The sequence below is a fragment of the Stegodyphus dumicola genome, chromosome 3, assembly GCF_044657685.1.
Source record: "Stegodyphus dumicola isolate Sdum_Otavi_A_Nest chromosome 3, ASM4465768v1".
NCBI lineage: Eukaryota > Metazoa > Arthropoda > Arachnida > Araneae > Eresidae > Stegodyphus > Stegodyphus dumicola.
The window spans coordinates 9061662-9079770 of record NC_140770.1 but is presented as its reverse complement, the minus strand read 5'-3'; the positions used below and the strand labels follow the sequence as shown (position 1 = coordinate 9079770).

At 33.6% G+C, this 18109-nt stretch overlaps 1 protein-coding gene across 1 annotated transcript in view; it reads left to right on the top strand.

The window, feature by feature from the left end:
* LOC118197552 (uncharacterized) overlaps window positions 1–18109 on the top strand; it is a 214945-nt gene that overhangs the window by 141912 nt on the left and 54924 nt on the right. The window contains exons 23-24 of the mRNA XM_085812555.1: window positions 191–331; window positions 8326–8520. Coding sequence (XP_085668681.1) covers window positions 191–331; window positions 8326–8520 — 336 coding nt within the window. The remainder of the gene's footprint in view (window positions 1–190; window positions 332–8325; window positions 8521–18109) is intronic.

The window sequence follows — 18109 nt, the reverse complement described above, 5'->3', positions numbered from 1 at the left end:
GTAAAGAGTGAAGTTGCACGTAACTGAACATGCAAATAACAACTCCTAGCATAACGAGTGATGATTTTCTCTTTAATTAAAAAACAATGTCATTTCAATTCCTGCTATGGTAATTGGTATAAAGATTGCCAATGCCATATTTTTACATTCGGGACTTCTATTTAATAAAATGCTCTTTCTCCTTCTTTAGGTGATTTAACAGATGAAGAGGAAGTTCTTGAGTGGTTGACGAGCCCGGATAATATGGAAAGCAGCGATGCTATTGAAAAGGTTAACAGAAGAATGCTGGAAAGGGTTCTTGCTCGATGTGACTACCTTGCTGTGTTTTTCTGTAAGCTTTAGTTTGACTTTTTTATTTTATAACTTTATACGAATAAATTATCCATGAAAAGTATATATTATAATAACAATTTCACTGCTGTGATGTATAGTGCAGCTAACGTTCCTGCTTACCGTAGAGTTCGAATACTTGAAAAGGTTTACATGTTCGTTAGCATATACAGTAGGAGCATCTTAAGGGGACTCATACACCTTAAAACCCGTAACAACTTCGAATATGTGATTGTTGCAAGAATTAGGATAACTTATTTATTTTAAAAGCAATTACTTCCAACCTTTTACAGCTAACTACATAATATAGCTGCTTTCTGAAATAGTAATCTGAAATTTTGTGTTGCCACAAATATTTTTATAATTTAATCCGCTTTGTGACAAAATGTTTTAGCATGTTTCCACCTTGCGCGCACAGTTTAAAACATTCTGTTGCATAATTTAATACCATATTTAATATATAGCTTTTATAACATTTGGAAACTACTGTGAACCTCAAATTCTAAAGCTTTCATGTTAAATATTTATTTTATTTTGAGTTAAGTTTATAAAATGTATTTTATTAAAAAAATTGTAATGTTTTCGTGCATAAAATTTTTCAATAGTAAAATATTCATCAGATTGTTGGTTCAGTTAGAAAATAGTGCCCATATAAAAAATTCCATCCAATTTCAAGTACGTACCATTAGCCATTTTTAAAATATCATGCACGCAAGGTGGAAATATGGCGAAATATTTTGTCACAAAGAGGATTAAATTACAAAAATATTTGTGGCAACACAAACTTTCTGGTTACTAATTTCCAAAGCAGCTATATTATGTAGTCAGCTGTAAAAGTTTGGAAGTAATTGCTTTTAAAATAAATGAAATATCCCAATTCTTGCAACAGTCGCATATTCGAAGATCATAAGGGGTTTAAGGTGTATGAGCCCCCTTAATGGGATCGAGGCTAATGTTGTCATATGGGTATTATTATGCCCATGTCCGCCTATATGGATATGGAAACATGGAAAATACACCGTTTATTTTGATGAAGAATTCGATTAATACTGTAGAAATTTCGAGAGCCAATGAAAAATCACAATCAGACTCCACCATTAAACAACGGATCGAACTAAGCACGTCCATACACCGGACTCACAAACACACCCGCAACGCAGGCTCAATTTCCGCATCCGCACCAGTACGGCAGAAATATCGCGTGTCCGGCTCATGAAACAAAGCCCAGAGGGAACATGACATTAGGAAATGCCAGACGTGGAGAAGTGGAGGCATAAGATGGGCTTGAGGGGGTGAAAAGAACAAGTGACAAGTAACGGAGGACGCGGGCACTGTCCCTTTACCATAAAGGTTAATCGGTATCGCACCGCGCCCACCCCTGTCTAGAGACAACACCAAGAGGAGCAGCGCAAACATGAGCTACCCACACCCGACGCCGAAGCTCAACGCCCGATGCAAGCCCCCGCACCGTCTGCTACCTCAAAGGCCACTGGGAATTTATTAACCCGCGGGAAAGCGCATGGTGTGTATCATACCGCACCCCTACATAAAAGTGGAATATTCTGTGCTGCATTCAGTAGCTGAGTTTCTAGTTGTGGATGACTCTCAGAACCGCTTTTTCTTTGCCTGTGTATTTCAGAAAATGATTTATCGGTATTTTGTTGAAACTGGGGTATGACACACCCCACGCGCCTGTCCGTGTAAGTGTTTTTCTGACCGAATATTTAGTTCGGAAATTTATTTCTAGAGTGTAAGAGCAAATATTTCTACTCGATTTTAAAGTACTTGACATTAAATTCTTGAAAATTTCTAACCGCATTATGGTAAAAAGACTGACTCCTTATGGATTGAGAGTGGAATTCATCTCTATGAATTGGAGATGCAACGGCTGTGAGATTTATTAGAAATTGAAAGCGAGGACGATTACATTTCGAAAACTGAAGATGAAACTAGGAATATTTTCTACACTGTTTTGGTTTCGAAAAGGATAAAACATTAATTCCTAATGTTCCTAAAAAAGGAAAAACTGTTCTTATGCTTTCAACATTATATAACATTATATTGTACTATAGATGATATTATTGGAGAAAATAAAACGTCAGGAATTATATATTTTTATAGTATGACTAAAGGAGCAGTGGATATGGGGGACGAAATGTCAGCCAATTATTCAATTGCCAGCATTACAATTAATGAAAAAAAGTATTGAACAAAGATCAGAGATTAATACTTTAAGAAGAAACTGACGTACTGCATGCAAAACAAGCACATGTTTCGACGAAGAATTAAAACGAATACATGAAATTCGAAACAACTAAGTATGAAAGATGTGGTAAATTGCCCTCGCGCCAAGGACAGAAGAATGTGAATGCAATGTTTAAAATGTGAAAACATTCTGTGCCGAGAACACATGAATGTATTTCGTTCAAAGTGTAAAGAAATAAAATAAGCATTGTGTATTAGAGATGCAATTAAACTTAGAGGCATGTTGTTTATTTTTTTATTATTTTCATTTATCTTAATTTTAACTCTAAGATTATTTTGGAAATTAATTGTTTGAAACCCAATTATTATTCACGTATTTATAATGCACGAGAACAAAAAAAAAAAAAAAAAAAAAAAAAAAAAAAAAAAAAAGCTTTAAAACTAAATAAAACTATTTTTATCGTATTTTAAATATTGGGGTATGTGATACCCCACGCGCCCACTCTAGTAACTTTTCTTGGTGCGACTTCCGCCGGGTTAAAAACACAAATAAAAATAATACATGCACAAACAAGGGGGAAAGAATTTACAATACAGAATGAGGATATAAACAATCTACATACAAGTTAGGTTAAGAACTAGTTGGTTTTGTACAGGAGTCATAATTATTGCATATGTAATATAAGATATTAAATTTACGAATATTAATGGTGAAGTGACATAATACATTGAAGGATTGTGGCCAGTGAGATAACTACATAAATGTTACAACACAGAGCTAGCAGACTTATTACATCAGATGCGCACAAAAAGGAAATAGTATTATATACATAAGGACAGCTATAATACTCCTAAACGCTGAACATGCTAAACATGCGGGGACGACTAAGCACGAAAGAATGCTGATTGTACTTAATAGGACAAAATGTGCAAAAGAAGAGACATTACAAATTGAAATAAACAGTCTAAAATTGAAACGTTATATGGTATAAAAAATATTGGGAAAGTGGCAATTAAGATGAGAATGGACATACAAAATGACAAATACAACATCAAATGATATCAAATGAAATCAATACAAATGATGGATAACATAAAATGTGTGCAAATATATCAATACAAAAGTGTACAGCATTTATATACAGAATACATTAATGTGGAACAATATATTTCTTTCCCGACATCAGTAAATAAACATAGAATACACAATGCAGGGGTGACCAGGAGTCACAATCCTAAGAAGGCAAATGTAGAAAGTAAGAACCACTAAACGAAGCAGTGAGGAAAACTGAAGGTGCATGTTTGTGTTGTGCTTAAATAACAGAAACAAATCATGACACATAAAGCATAATTAAATGTGGAAAATAACTGACTTATTACATAGTTAAGATACAAATACAAAATACAAGGGTTATATACAAAAATTGACAGAAGCTGTAAAATATATAAATGAGAAAATCATAAAATCATAAATCATAAATACATAACCAAAATTAAAATTAGGTAGAGAAATTTGAGTTCTGGCAACTAATCGCTTCTAATCATACCCCAATAGAATTGTTTTGAAAAGGAATCTGCGGCGACCTCGAGAGCCAATCAAAAACGCTTCCGCTATAAAGCAGTTCAAACAGCTCCTTTTGCGATATCGGTACTGTATTCTTCGGTTCAGGCAAGGCTGGAGCTTGCAATTCGGGTGCCTACGCAGGTGCGTTACCCCGTGAATAGCACAATGTCCGATTTTCTAACACTTGGAAAAGGAAAGTAAACAAGGTTGCATAACAGTCCTTGGAAGTATGTGGCATAATTAGAAGACAGGCATGATGGCATAGGAGTTGAGGAACATCTGTAGAACCGAGGAGAACCTTGCTACCCCTGAGGGCAGTACGCTTGAGGTGAGAGAAGTACAATTAATGTGCGCAGAATGATATCGAGTCAAAGAAATGCGTGATAAAGCTTCCCGAAGAAGTGTGAAATCCTTATGTGTACATATATTTTACAGGTACAAGTAATACAATTCGATGCAATTACATATATGGGATACAATGCAATAAAACAAAAGAATATGAGAACACAAAAATATGTATAAAGATATTTTTTTTTGGATAACTACGCAATAATAAACGGCCTAGAGGAGGTGCCGAAGCACCGCCCGGGGTCTCTTTTTGTTTACATTACTTGCTGGGTCGTAATATAAGATGGGGATTGTGGGGTTATTGACTTTATTGATGTTGTCAAAAAATCTTTTCGCTATTTCGGCAAAATAAGTTTGGATTTCTAATATGTCTGTTTCTTTATGAATTGCTTTATTTCTGCCATGAATCCAGGATCAAATCCCAAGGTCATTTATCATTTTCAAGGCACATACCGAAGAGTAATTACGTACCAAACAGCACCAAGCGATCGTGAAAAGATGAATGCAGTAGACGCCGCTTAATGAGATCATGATTAATGTTATCGTTCGATATTCTATCCGAATATGTGAAGTCCCATCCGTTTATATACATAAACATGGAAAATATGAACGACAAATTAGCTAAAGTACAGAGGGTGTTTACACATTTTTTTTTTAGGTTGATTTCGAGGCTAATGTTTAAAATGTAAAGAATATTTCTTTAAATGTTCGATCTGTTAGCCTCTCTTCTGCACTATAAATCTGCTTCCTCAATTCCTTGATAGGAGAGCTTTTCGTAAAATTTCGAAAGGTAGTAATTTCCGTCCCTCTTCCACTAATTTCTAGAGTTCGTCCATCGCTGTGTATTCGCGCTTAGGAAGAGATGTTTTTGACCTACAGATGACACATCAGTGGACTTCGCAGGAATACGTTTGTAGGGTTTATATTTATTTTAACTAACATTCATCTTTCCTGTCAAGCCTTACTTTCCCCTGGAATTGCCAGTGCCAGAGTATGTAAATTTTAGTACAACGCGCAAAGTATTCAGATTTTCAGCGGAAGTATTCTGAGTTAAATAGAAGGGAAACGAGTTCGAAGTGTGCTGTTCTTACTTCACGAGCGCGGAGGTAGTTGGCCAGAAATTGAAGAACCCCGCGTTTCGGCCTGTGTGCTTGCCTGGAAGTAGTGTTAATCGTTCAACGTGATATTCAAAGTTAGCTGAATTAGCAGCGGTATTGTAAAACGCGGTGAGGTTAGTTACGTTTAGAGAGCCTCGTAGTTAGAGTCTTGTTATTATTTTCTTTTTAGGTTCTTATTTTTATTTTACCGCCGGGTCGGCGTAGTTTGTGAGCGTCGAGTGCACGCATTTGTAATTTCTAAAGTTGAATAAAAAGGGATTTAAACTCTTCTCAAGACTTTGGTCTATTTCCAGTTCTCAGCAGTCACCACTTTGTTGCGTCCAGGTTGGAAGCGCGCAACTTTACACGTTGAAAAGGTATATACTTATATCACTCTTCATTTTTGCAAGGAAAGCAGTGGAATGTTTCGTAGTGTGCTTCTACAATAGTATTTCTTGCAAATAAAACGGTATTCCTTTTGTACAGAGAGTGTTTATATACTTTTAGAACGATTTCGGCAATTCGAAGCGTTTAAAATGCAAAAGGTATTATATGCGATTTTTATGTTGTAAGAATTATGTTAATTTTATTAACATTTAAATTTTAAGTTTCTTTCCTGTCAAATTCTTAACTTCAACTTACTACTTCCGGCCAGAACGTAGTTTTGGAATCTTGCTGAATATTTAATGAGGAGGAGCGGTATTTAAACCACGAAGTTACTTACTGAGTCGGAGAGAATCAGAGTTTCTGATTTATGCGCGTCTGCCTTTTTGGCCACTCTCTCTCTCAAAGCTGTTATTACGCTCGGCCGTACTCAGGCACTTGCTAAACTTCGTAGTCAAATACGTTTAAGGGGCCAACTCGATTTGAACCTTGATAGCTTCGGCTATACTTCTTTAGTTAATCTTAGTTTAATTCTTAGTCTTTTAATTCCAAGCCCAAGTGCGGGCTTTGTTTGTACACTCCCAGGCGGAGTTTTATTAAATCTTATTGGAATAATAAAGGGTTAATTACCCTTCTATCTTGTTGTTTCTTGTCACCGAACTCAAGCGATTATTCGCTTATCACTTCTTAGATTCTTCACTTCCAACATTAACTTAGAATTCCGAAGTGAGGAACTCTACAATGTATTTAGAAGTTTGCTATATCTGTATAAAGTAACTGTTGATAGCAAATGGTTGCGGACTGTGTATTAACTCAGAAACGTCAAGTTGAAAAACTTAAGAACACTGATTTTCTTTTATGTACAATAATGCCGCTTAAACGGACAAAGAAGGAGTAAGGATTATAAGGTATTTCTCCCACTTCCCTAGCGTGCCTTCGTGGTGTATTGGTTCTGCACGCTGGGCCGGTATTCCAGAGGTCCGTGGTTCGATTCCCGGCGAAGGCGGTTGCTAATTTTTCATCTCTCTGGCTTCCAAAAAATCCTAATGTCTGTACAGGATTACAATTAACAATTAACTGCCGCTTTGATCGGGCAGAGGAAAAGAGACTCGATGCGGACCGAGTGCATGCCTATGGTTTACTGATTAGTACTGGGCTCTCGCCACCGGCATTACGTGGCGCTGCAAACGTTAAGCCGGTACAATTAGACAAATATTCTAGCCGAGACGGACATTAAGTCTATTGGAAAATTGAACGAGACCAAAAAGTTCGCTCGTTACACCGGGGGTTCATTATAACCCGGATTCTGATAGCCGAGTTTGATATGTATTTACAGATTTAATTATATCCGATTTTTGTCCATCTAAAAGCTATAACCGTATAAAATACGGTATTATTTTATACGGTTATTATGTTTTATACGGTTGTCTCCCTATAACCGTATAAAATATCATTAGATTTCTGAGAAATTGGAGATTACAAAAAAGATCTCCCGTTACATACGGAGTTTTGGGTTTGCTAGAGCAAGGTTTAAACTGTATATGTTACGGTGAAACAGCGAAATCTGGAGAATGTCGACTTTCACCGGTGAATGTCAACATTCACATAGTCGCTTGGTGTACGTCCGAAATATTTTCCAAATACTCTTATTTCTGACTTACACCGGTCAATGTCGACATTCACCATGTACTAATGGTGAATGTTGAACATATAACAATATTATATTTTCTTCTCCGTCATTCAGTCGCGAATAAACGCACTTGAGACTTGAAATAAGAACATGAGAACCTAAAACACACAATACATTCAAAATGAGAAAGGAAAATAATACAAGTTAAAAACTTACTTAATTATACAGTACGTTCTAAATGAGAAAATAAAATAACAGTCATAAAAAACTTACTAAATTAAGTGATTCAAATCTTATTTATTGCAACAACTTAAACTATTATGGCACTTTATGACCTCTCTTTTCGACTTTCACCAGAGCATATCTGTGATAGTCGACATACACCGCTGAGGGTCCGAATATACAAGAATGTAATGAAATATTCGGTCTTTCACCGACGTATTTGGTGAATGTTGATATTCTCCGGTGAAAGACGACATTCTCCAATTTCGGTCTTTCAGGGTAACATATATACAAAATTCGTCATATCTGAGATTTAGGAGTTCCCTTTAACCGTATAAAATAGCATTAAGTTTATAGGATATTCCAAGAAATAAAAAATTTCGTTCATTATATGCGATGGTTTTCTATATAGGAGTTTGAATGTATACAAAATTAGTATTTTTTACCCATTTAGTTACGAATTTCCGAGTTTCTTATTTTTCTTTTTTTTTTTTTTTTTTTTTTTCAAGTATGTGCAGCACTAATAATTTTTTGTTTTACTATAGATAGAAAATCGCATTGCCGTAAATGTGGCAAAGCACTGGAGGAGCTCGAAAACATCGATGACGACGCGGAGGCAGAAGGCATCCATTTCGTGAAAATAGAAGACGACAAATTAGCTAGATCCTTCGGAGTTTTCAACATGCCTGCTCTCGTCTTCTTTCGATTTGGTGATACAGAGGATGCTGTGGTTTACGCTGGTTAGTAACTTCTAATATTTATTATTTGTTGTAATGCTACTTATACTAAAGAAAGTGTTTGCGTTTTAATTCTGTTTACTGAAATGCTTTTGGGTACACGGTATTTTTACTTCCTTGTACGAAGTAAAAAGGAAGTATTGTAATCGCGAAAAGCTTCAGGCAGCATATTTCAACGAAAATATCCACTTTGACCGCTATCGAATGCAATTTAACGATGCTTTTGCGTGATATCTGTACGTAAGGACAGAATAAAATACTCTTTTCCTTCAAAAAAATTATAAAACTGCTTTAAAATAAATTCTGAAGAGAATTTTTCGTGGCGTCTGTACGAACGTATGTACGTATCTCGCAACTCTCAGTAACGAGTAGCCTCAGAACGTTGAAATTTTGTATATAGGATTGCTATAACATGTAGATGTGCACCTCGTATTTTGGTTGCAATCGGCCGCACTAAACGTATACAAATATATTTATATATATATCCACTCTGTTACTCGGCTCAGTGATCTCAGTTTCTTTACTCTTATATGTTTTTAAATTGTACATTTTTTGCTTTAAAAATGATTGAATTATGTTGTTTTTATCTTCCCGTTAAGGTTTTTATGCCTTTAGTAAATCTGTATGCAATAATTTTAGAATTATCAACAATTTTAAAATTGTTTAAGTGCCGCTAAGCCTTTATTTTCATGGCGGCCATTGATTGTTTACATTTGAAACAGCAAACTAGTGAATTTGTTGCCAATCTAGAGAAACTTAGCTTTGCAACAACAAAGATAACGCCTTCATTTATTATTGTCAATTAAATCATGCTTAATCCAATCTGGAATTTTTTCGAGGAAATAAGCGTTTAAGATTTACTTCGCAATTTTTAATATAGAAATTTTGAGTTTTTATGTATTTTTGCCTTCTCGCGAAGTGAGAACTGAATTAATTGAAGGAGAAATACTCAATCGTCTGTGAAAAACTGTTTCTTTTTTGTTTTGTTTGCTTAATTTCTTTTATACATCATTCTAGCTTTAATATAGTATTTGAATAGAACATGTGGCAACGATTAGATAATTCTATTCTTTAAATGATATAAATTTTGTGCATTATAAGTTATAATATGAACGAAATATAATACTGTTAAGTGAATCTAGCGCCAGAGTGTCGCTATGGTAAAAAATACTAGAGTGAATTTTAAAGAATGCATTTATTCTATTGTGGTTTATGCGCTGTCGGCGAAGTAGATTTAATTCAATCCAATAAGTTTAATTAAATTCAAGAAAAAATGCGTATAATTTACAAGGAAGTCATGTGGTGTACACATCAGATTTTTTTTATTGTGCTTTTTTAAGGTGCAAGTAGAGCAACCGATTTTCTCTCTAGTGGCATGATTGATTTCACAGAAAAAGTAACGTTTTGTGACGATTATTACAAATTCATTTTCAAAAGCAAAGAAAATGCCTGTGATGCAATAGCATGCATTTTGATGCGTGTGTGTTATGGAGTGAAAAACTGAATATTTTACGCTTTGCTGAACGATAACACACTTTGAAATATTTTAATTTGGGCAGTGCAACACATTTCTCTTAAACAGCTAACTAATTTAAGAGATAATTTTATAATTTCTCTTATTAAATTCGATACAAATTAATATAATTGAGTTTTCCGACACATCGCTTTTTATATCGCCGAGTATTCTGATTAAATTTGACATATATATCTCATGCTTTTGCAGAATGGCAATGCAGAGTTTTAAGATCGCTGAATTTTTAATCAGAAGTTTGTTAAACTCGAGTAAAAAATATATATATATATATATATATATATATAAATTTAAACAAATTTAAATTCTAAACAAATACGTATAAAAGTAAAAAAGTAGAAAAGAAAATTTAAATTCTAAAAAAAGGAAAAAAGCCAAAATAATTTAAAATAATTTAAAAATATGCAAACATGTAAAAGATTTAATTCTCGAACTAATCTACAATATCTTTTAAATTCAGAACCATAAGCAAATAAAGTGTAAAATCTATCCATGAAAATAAATTTACTAATTTAATAAATTAAAATTAAATTAAACAATTTTTTAAAAAATGCATATGTGAATGATCGTAGAGTAGGCAGGAGACAGACTTATCAAGGGGAAGTTGCCTATATATATATATGTTGTATGAACTTAAATCCATTTAGTGCGAATACAAGTTATTATTACTTGCGCAATTGCTGCAAAGTTAGTTAATAATAATTTATTTCCTAAACAGTATTGATTAATTGATTATATTATCTCCTAAGTTTAATTAAAGTAGAATTATTTTAAAAGTGTGCATCCATACTGGTAAGTTATATTTTGAAAGATGTTTTGAAGTAATTTGAAAGCAAAATGTTAATAATGTTTTAACGGGGACTGGAGTTAAATCATCACGAAGAATAATATTACAATTGTAAAAGTAAAAATTAAAACATGTAATTATTGTCATTGATCGGAAATTAGTTGACTTTTCAAGGGGAACAAACCAACTCCCGTTCAATGATCAATAATTGATAAAAATACGTAAATATGAAAGTGTTTCGTCTTTACTCGAGTTATAAGTTAAAGCCAAACCGGCAATTCTAGTCAGGCCAAATATTTCCGTGAATAGTTGTTACTCAAAGAGAACTGATTCTCATGAAGCATTTTAGTCAATTCAATTTGGAGTAAAAATCAATTACTGTAGAGAAATCTTGTAAAACTCGAGTAATCGTCCCCGACACTATCATCTTTATGTATTTGAGTACTATATTATTTGTAGAAATTAAACATTGGAAATTGTCATTATGAAATCGAAATCAAAGTAAAGTTGAAATAAACATAGAAGATTATAAAAAAGATAAATAATGCAAACTTTGCAAAAACAAATCAAAGAAAACATAAAAATAATATAAAAATAATAGAAAAATAAAATAGAAAATAATATAAATAAGATCAGTGAATGTACATGAAGATATAAAGGCCAGAAAGGTATTAAGTAACTTACATTCTTTCTAGTGGGGGAGGAGTTGGCAGTGTGTTCTCTTCGTGTCTGACTCAGAAGTGTAGGGTGTCCGAAAATTCTTAGCGGCAGTAGGGGCTTTGAATTATATCAGTCGGTAAGACTTGGGTGAAGAAATTTATGGTAGTGGGTGGGACTCGGAATTCTTGAGGGATGTATTTTGTGGAGTTCTTATCTGAGAGAGACCGTCTGTTAAGATTTTTTTAAAAATACTAGTGAATGGAAATTAATTAATTTCTGGCTAATTGTCGTGTCGCAATGATTAAGAATTTAAGAAAGGAAAAAGGCATTTTCGCTATCCAAGAGCTAGTAGACAGTCTAAAGGCAGGAAATAGGCCCATTTTTTTAGTAACAGTATAGTAACAGTATATGTCTGAAGACAATTAGCTTTTTACAATATATACAATTGAGTAATTACACTATATACAAATCTTTCAACTGACAGTCATCCAACTTATACCGCCTTCTCAGGTTTAGGAATAAATTATCATATCCCTATCAGTTAAATGATTTAGAGTGAGTATTTAACGCCTGCTCTTTTAAGGCAATGGTTGATAAATTGAAAGGGAATTAGATTATTTTTGAGAATTTTGATAAGGATCAAAATTTCGCGTTGTAAATCTATTGTATCTGTGCATATAGTTTTAATTCGTTGTATTTGATTAATTATAGTATTGTTAATTACTTTTTTGGATATGTTGGAGTTCCAATTTATTAATTTGTTAGTATTGAAATTGAAGTTTCTTGTTTTGTCAAAAAGTAAAATTTTTTTGTAGTTAATGATTTGAAGATCTAGAAAGTCTATGCTATTTTGTGAATTATTAGTTTTATTAAGTTTAAGACAATTTGGATAAATGTCGGAGTTTTCAATTTTACCAAAATTATTAATTGTAATAAGGTCATCAATAAATCTGTAGGTGTGTTTGTAGTAATTTAACTCTTGTGGTTGTAGATTTTTTTGGAAGTTAAATTCTTTGACAAATAAAAAGATATTACAGATCGAGGTGCTGGAATGTAAGCCCATTGGCAATCCTCTGACTTGTTTAAAAAGTTGATTTTGAAACTTGATGTAGTTATGAAAAAGTGTGCATTTTAGGTAGGTTTTCCATTTGTCAAGAGTCATGATATTGAGTATATTAGGGAAAAGTTTTGGTAGATCAAGTAGACTGGTATAGATTTCTTCTAGAGGAAGTGAGGTATATAAGTTTTCAAAATCATAGCAGTTAATGTTTTGGATGTTAATGGTTTGAATGGTATTAATGACAGGAGTGTTATTATGAATGATCCAGCAATAGTTATGATTAGTGTTACAATCATTGAAAATAAATTTACAGATTTTATTAAGTTGAATTGAAAAATAATAGTCTATACTTTTCTTGTAATTATTAGTTCCATTAGCTATAAATCTAAATTTTAATGGTGTTTTATGGAATTTGGGAATCGCATAAAGATTAGTAAATCTGTTGTAGTTTGCATTGAAAGTAATATTGAGTTTCTTATGAAAAGTTTTAATCCTGTTCATTATAGATGTTTCTGTAAGGTTGGCTGATTGATAAGTAGTTGCGTTGAGAAGTTCTTTATGAATAATCTCAGTGTAGAATTGTTTTCATATAATGCTAAAGTTATTAGTTGCTTTATCTATTTTTGTAATAGTAAAAAGCTGTTTTAATTGACTAAGATGTAAGTTGCGACCAGTTCAGTGTACTTTTAAATTTGAGGTGACTGATTTCTGTGGATATGCGTTGAAGAATTTTAGCTTTCCATTTTAAGAAGGTATCTATGGGAAAATTCAGTTGATAGCTTGCTTTAACTATAAATTCGTTGATGTTGTTTTCGAAAGTCTTGTAACAGTAATTTGTAGTCATGTTTCTGACTGGTCTAAATTTTGTACCATAACTCATTAGTGTTTTTAGTTGATGGTTTTGTATGATATTCAGGTTGCCAGTAATTATGTGCTGGTGATGAGAATCTACGTAATTGCTGTAAATTGGTGTCTTACAATGTCATTCTGCAGTTTCATCTATTTCATGGTGGTTAGTAAGCAAGTTGCTTAAGGTCCTTTGATATTTAAATGCAATCATTGGTATAGTGTCAACTGCGGGGAAGTAATCTTTACAATCTCTGATGATTCTTGAGAAATGAATATTGTCAAACTGCGGATGCAGAAAATTGACTTTAAAATAAATTTTGCGTTGAGTGAGACTATTAGAGAGTCTGAAAAGACTAAAATCAAGAATCATGTCTTTAATGATTTGTATGTCGTCGTAGCTTTCTTGAATGAATTTTTTTAGTTTGATAAGGAATTTATTAGTACAGGAGTGTAACCACTTTGGATACACTTGCATTGAAAAAACAATTGAAATGTTTTTTTGACTCAGACTGTTTCCCAAGAAACTTCTCAACTCAAACTCTCAACATGACTCTTGACAAATGGAAAACCTACCTAAAATGCACACTTTTTCATAACTACATCAAGTTTCAAAATCAACTTTTTAAACAAGTCAGAGGATTGCCAATGGGCTTACATTCCAGCACCTCGATCTGTAATATCTTTTTATTTGTCAAAGAATTTAACTTCCAAAAAAATCTACAACCACAAGAGTTAAATTACTACAAACACACCTACAGATTTATTGATGACCTTATTACAATTAATAATTTTGGTAAAATTGAAAACTCCGACATTTATCCGAATTGTCTTAAACTTAATAAAACTAATAATTCACAAAATAGCATAGACTTTCTAGATCTTCAAATCATTAACTACAAAAAAATTTTACTTTTTGACAAAACAAGAAACTTCAATTTCAATACTAACAAATTAATAAATTGGAACTCCAACATATCCAAAAAAGTAATTAACAATACTATAATTAATCAAATACAACGAATTAAAACTATATGCACAGATACAATAGATTTACAACGCGAAATTTTGATCCTTATCAAAATTCTCAAAAATAATCTAATTCCCTTTCAATTTATCAACCATTGCCTTAAAAGAGCAGGCGTTAAATACTCACTCTAAATCATTTAACTGATAGGGATATGATAATTTATTCCTAAACCTGAGAAGGCGGTATAAGTTGGATGACTGTCAGTTGAAAGATTTGTATATAGTGTAATTACTCAATTGTATATATTGTAAAAAGCTAATTGTCTTCAGACATATACTGTTACTATACTGTTACTAAAAAAATGGGCCTATTTCCTGCCTTTAGACTGTCTACTAGCTCTTGGATAGCGAAAATGCCTTTTTCCTTTCTTAAATTCTTAATCATTGCGACACGACAATTAGCCAGAAATTAATTAATTTCCATTCACTAGTATTTTTAAAAAAATCTTAACAGACGGTCTCTCTCAGATAAGAACTCCACAAAATACATCCCTCAAGAATTCCGAGTCCCACCCACTACCATAAATTTCTTCACCCAAGTCTTACCGACTGATATAATTCAAAGCCCCTACTGCCGCTAAGAATTTTCGGACACCCTACACTTCTGAGTCAGACACGAAGAGAACACACTGCCAACTCCCCCACTAGAAAGAATGTAAGTTACTTAATACCTTTCTGGCCTTTATATCTTCATGTACATTCACTGATCTTATTTATATTATTTTCTATTTTATTTTTATATTATTTTTATATTATTTTTATGTTTTCTTTGATTTGTTTTTGCAAAGTTTGCATTATTTATCTTTTTTATAATCTTCTATGTTTATTTCAACTTTACTTTGATTTCGATTTCATAATGACAATTTCCAATGTTTAATTTCTACAAATAATATAGTACTCAAATACATAAAGATGATAGTGTCGGGGACGATTACTCGAGTTTTACAAGATTTCTCTACAGTAATTGATTTTTACTCCAAATTGAATTGACTAAAATGCTTCATGAGAATCAGTTCTCTTTGAGTAACAACTATTCACGGAAATATTTGGCCTGACTAGAATTGCCGGTTTGGCTTTAACTTATAACTCGAGTAAAGACGAAACACTTTCATATTTACGTATTTTTATCAATTATTGATCATTGAATGGGAGTTGGTTTGTTCCCCTTGAAAAGTCAACTAATTTCCGATCAATGACAATAATTACATGTTTTAATTTTTACTTTTACAATTGTAATATTATTCTTCGTGATGATTTAACTCCAGTCCCCGTTAAAACATTATTAACATTTTGCTTTCAAATTACTTCAAAACATCTTTCAAAATATAACTTACCAGTATGGATGCACACTTTTAAAATAATTCTACTTTAATTAAACTTAGGAGATAATATAATCAATTAATCAATACTGTTTAGGAAATAAATTATATATATATATATATATATATATATATATATGTATTTTTTTTTTTTTTTTTTGAAAAAAAGAGGACTTCGACCATTCCCAGGACCCAGAAAAGAATTGTAGAAAGTTTGGTGACTGTTTCGCGAACAAACACACAAACAGACATTCTCCCTTATACATACGAGGCGAGGCGTATTCGGAAACTAAGTACTTTTTTGAAAAAAAAAAAAAAAATAGTAAAACGATTTTTTCGAATCCAATTTTATTTTTACATGAAAATACATGTCTTAAACTATTTTTCAACATAGTTTCCGGAAATGATCAAACACTTGTCATAGCGGGTGACCAGTTTTTGTATACCATCGTCAAAGAAACTTCCCGCCAGTTTCAATAACCACGACTCCACAGCATTTTTCGTGTCATCGTCAGATCGAAAACGCTTGCCACCAAGCTCGCGCTTCATGTGCAGGAACAAGCGATAGTCGGACGGCGCCAAGTCCGGGCTGTACGGCGGGTGATCGAACTGCTCCCAATGAAACTGTCGAATTAACGATTGAGTGACATCGGCAGTATGGGGCCGAGCATTGTCATGGAGCAACACAATTCCTTTACTGAGCAGTCCTCTTCGTGTGTTTTGAATGGCACGCCTTAGTTTTGTTAAAGTCTCACAATATGGTGCCGTATTAATGGTTTCACCTCTGGGAGAAATTCAGTAAGCAGAACGCCTTTCCTATCCCAGAAGACAGTGCACATGATTTTTTGCGATGACATTGTCACTTTGAACTTTTGTTTTTTCGGAGAATGAGTGTGTCTCCACTCCATCGATTGTTGTTTCGATTCTGGTGTGAAATGACAAACCCAAGTTTCATCGCCTGTCACAATTTGGTTTAAAATGTTTTCTCCCTCATCACTGTACCGCGTCAGAAATGTCAGGGCACTACCAAGTCGCTTTGTTTTGTGAAATCAGTGAGCATTTTTGGAACCCATCGGGAACACAGTTTGCGATAATTGAAGCGGTCAGACACAATTTCGAACAAAACAGTACGTGAAATTTGTGGAAATGCCTCTGAAAGAGTTGTCATTGTGAAGCGTCTGTTCTCATGAATTGCTTCATCAACTTTCCTTACCAAATCATCGGTGACAACTGAAGGCCGACCACTCCGAGCGTCGGCGTGGACATTTGTTCGACCTGCATTAAACGTTCTTACCCACTTTCTCACCATTCCATCACTTATCGCGTATTACCGTAAACTTCTGTCACTTGACGATCAATTTCGGCCGTTTTAACATTCCTCGCGTTCAAAAATTTAATCACGGCACGAATCTCACAGTCAGCGGGAGAACTAATTGTCTTAAACATTTTGAATGTGCACAGCAAACTGAAAACACAACATAGAGCAACCAAAATGGCGACAATTGAAAGTTAGTGAACAAGGAAGACTAGTGCGCATGCGCGGGACGCCTACCACAGCGCTGCGACGGCGCTAGAATGAAACGGTACTTAGTTTCCGAATACGCTACGTATATAGTATAATAAAAAATACCGATTTATGTGTTTTAAAGATCTTAAGTTTGACTAACGTTTATTTTATTTTAAAACTTCACTATCATCTCTTATTTTCCACTTCCGGCCAAATTAAAAGCGTTAACATGTTTATGCAAATTGTACTCACTAAAATTGTATTTAAGTTGTGGCTTTTTGCCCAAGAGCAGAGTTAGATGGGAAAAGAGTGAGCCTTCTTGCAACTATACTTCACGCGAGCTCCGATCAGTTGCTGTCTGCCTTTAAGGCCAGAGGTTTTATTCCTCTCGAAATCTAAAGACGTATTGTAGATTTCCGCAGTTTGTATACTGCATACGTAATAATTTAAAAGGCCAGTCTTAGTGTTAGTCATTTGTGTAAAATATTCAAAGTTAGCTTTTATTTAAATTTTATTTAGTAGTTCTTATATTTTTACGTTTAGACCACAGGTGATTGGTCTTTGTATCCCGAAGTACGAGAGGGCCTGTAATATCGTGGAAAATAAAGGGTAATTTAACCTTTCTCATCTTCTCCTCTTTGCTACACTCCATAGGACATAGTTTGTAGTCAAACTCACTATCTAGTCAGGACACGTCGATTTCACGCATTGCGGGAAAACGACATCACCTAGAGACACCGAATTTTGAATTTTGAATTGGTTTTGTATTTATTCAATACTAGCCGAAGTATCCGGCGTCTCTCGGGCTTTGCGCGAAGTGAACAGGTTGTATTTAGGGGGATTGGGAATTTTT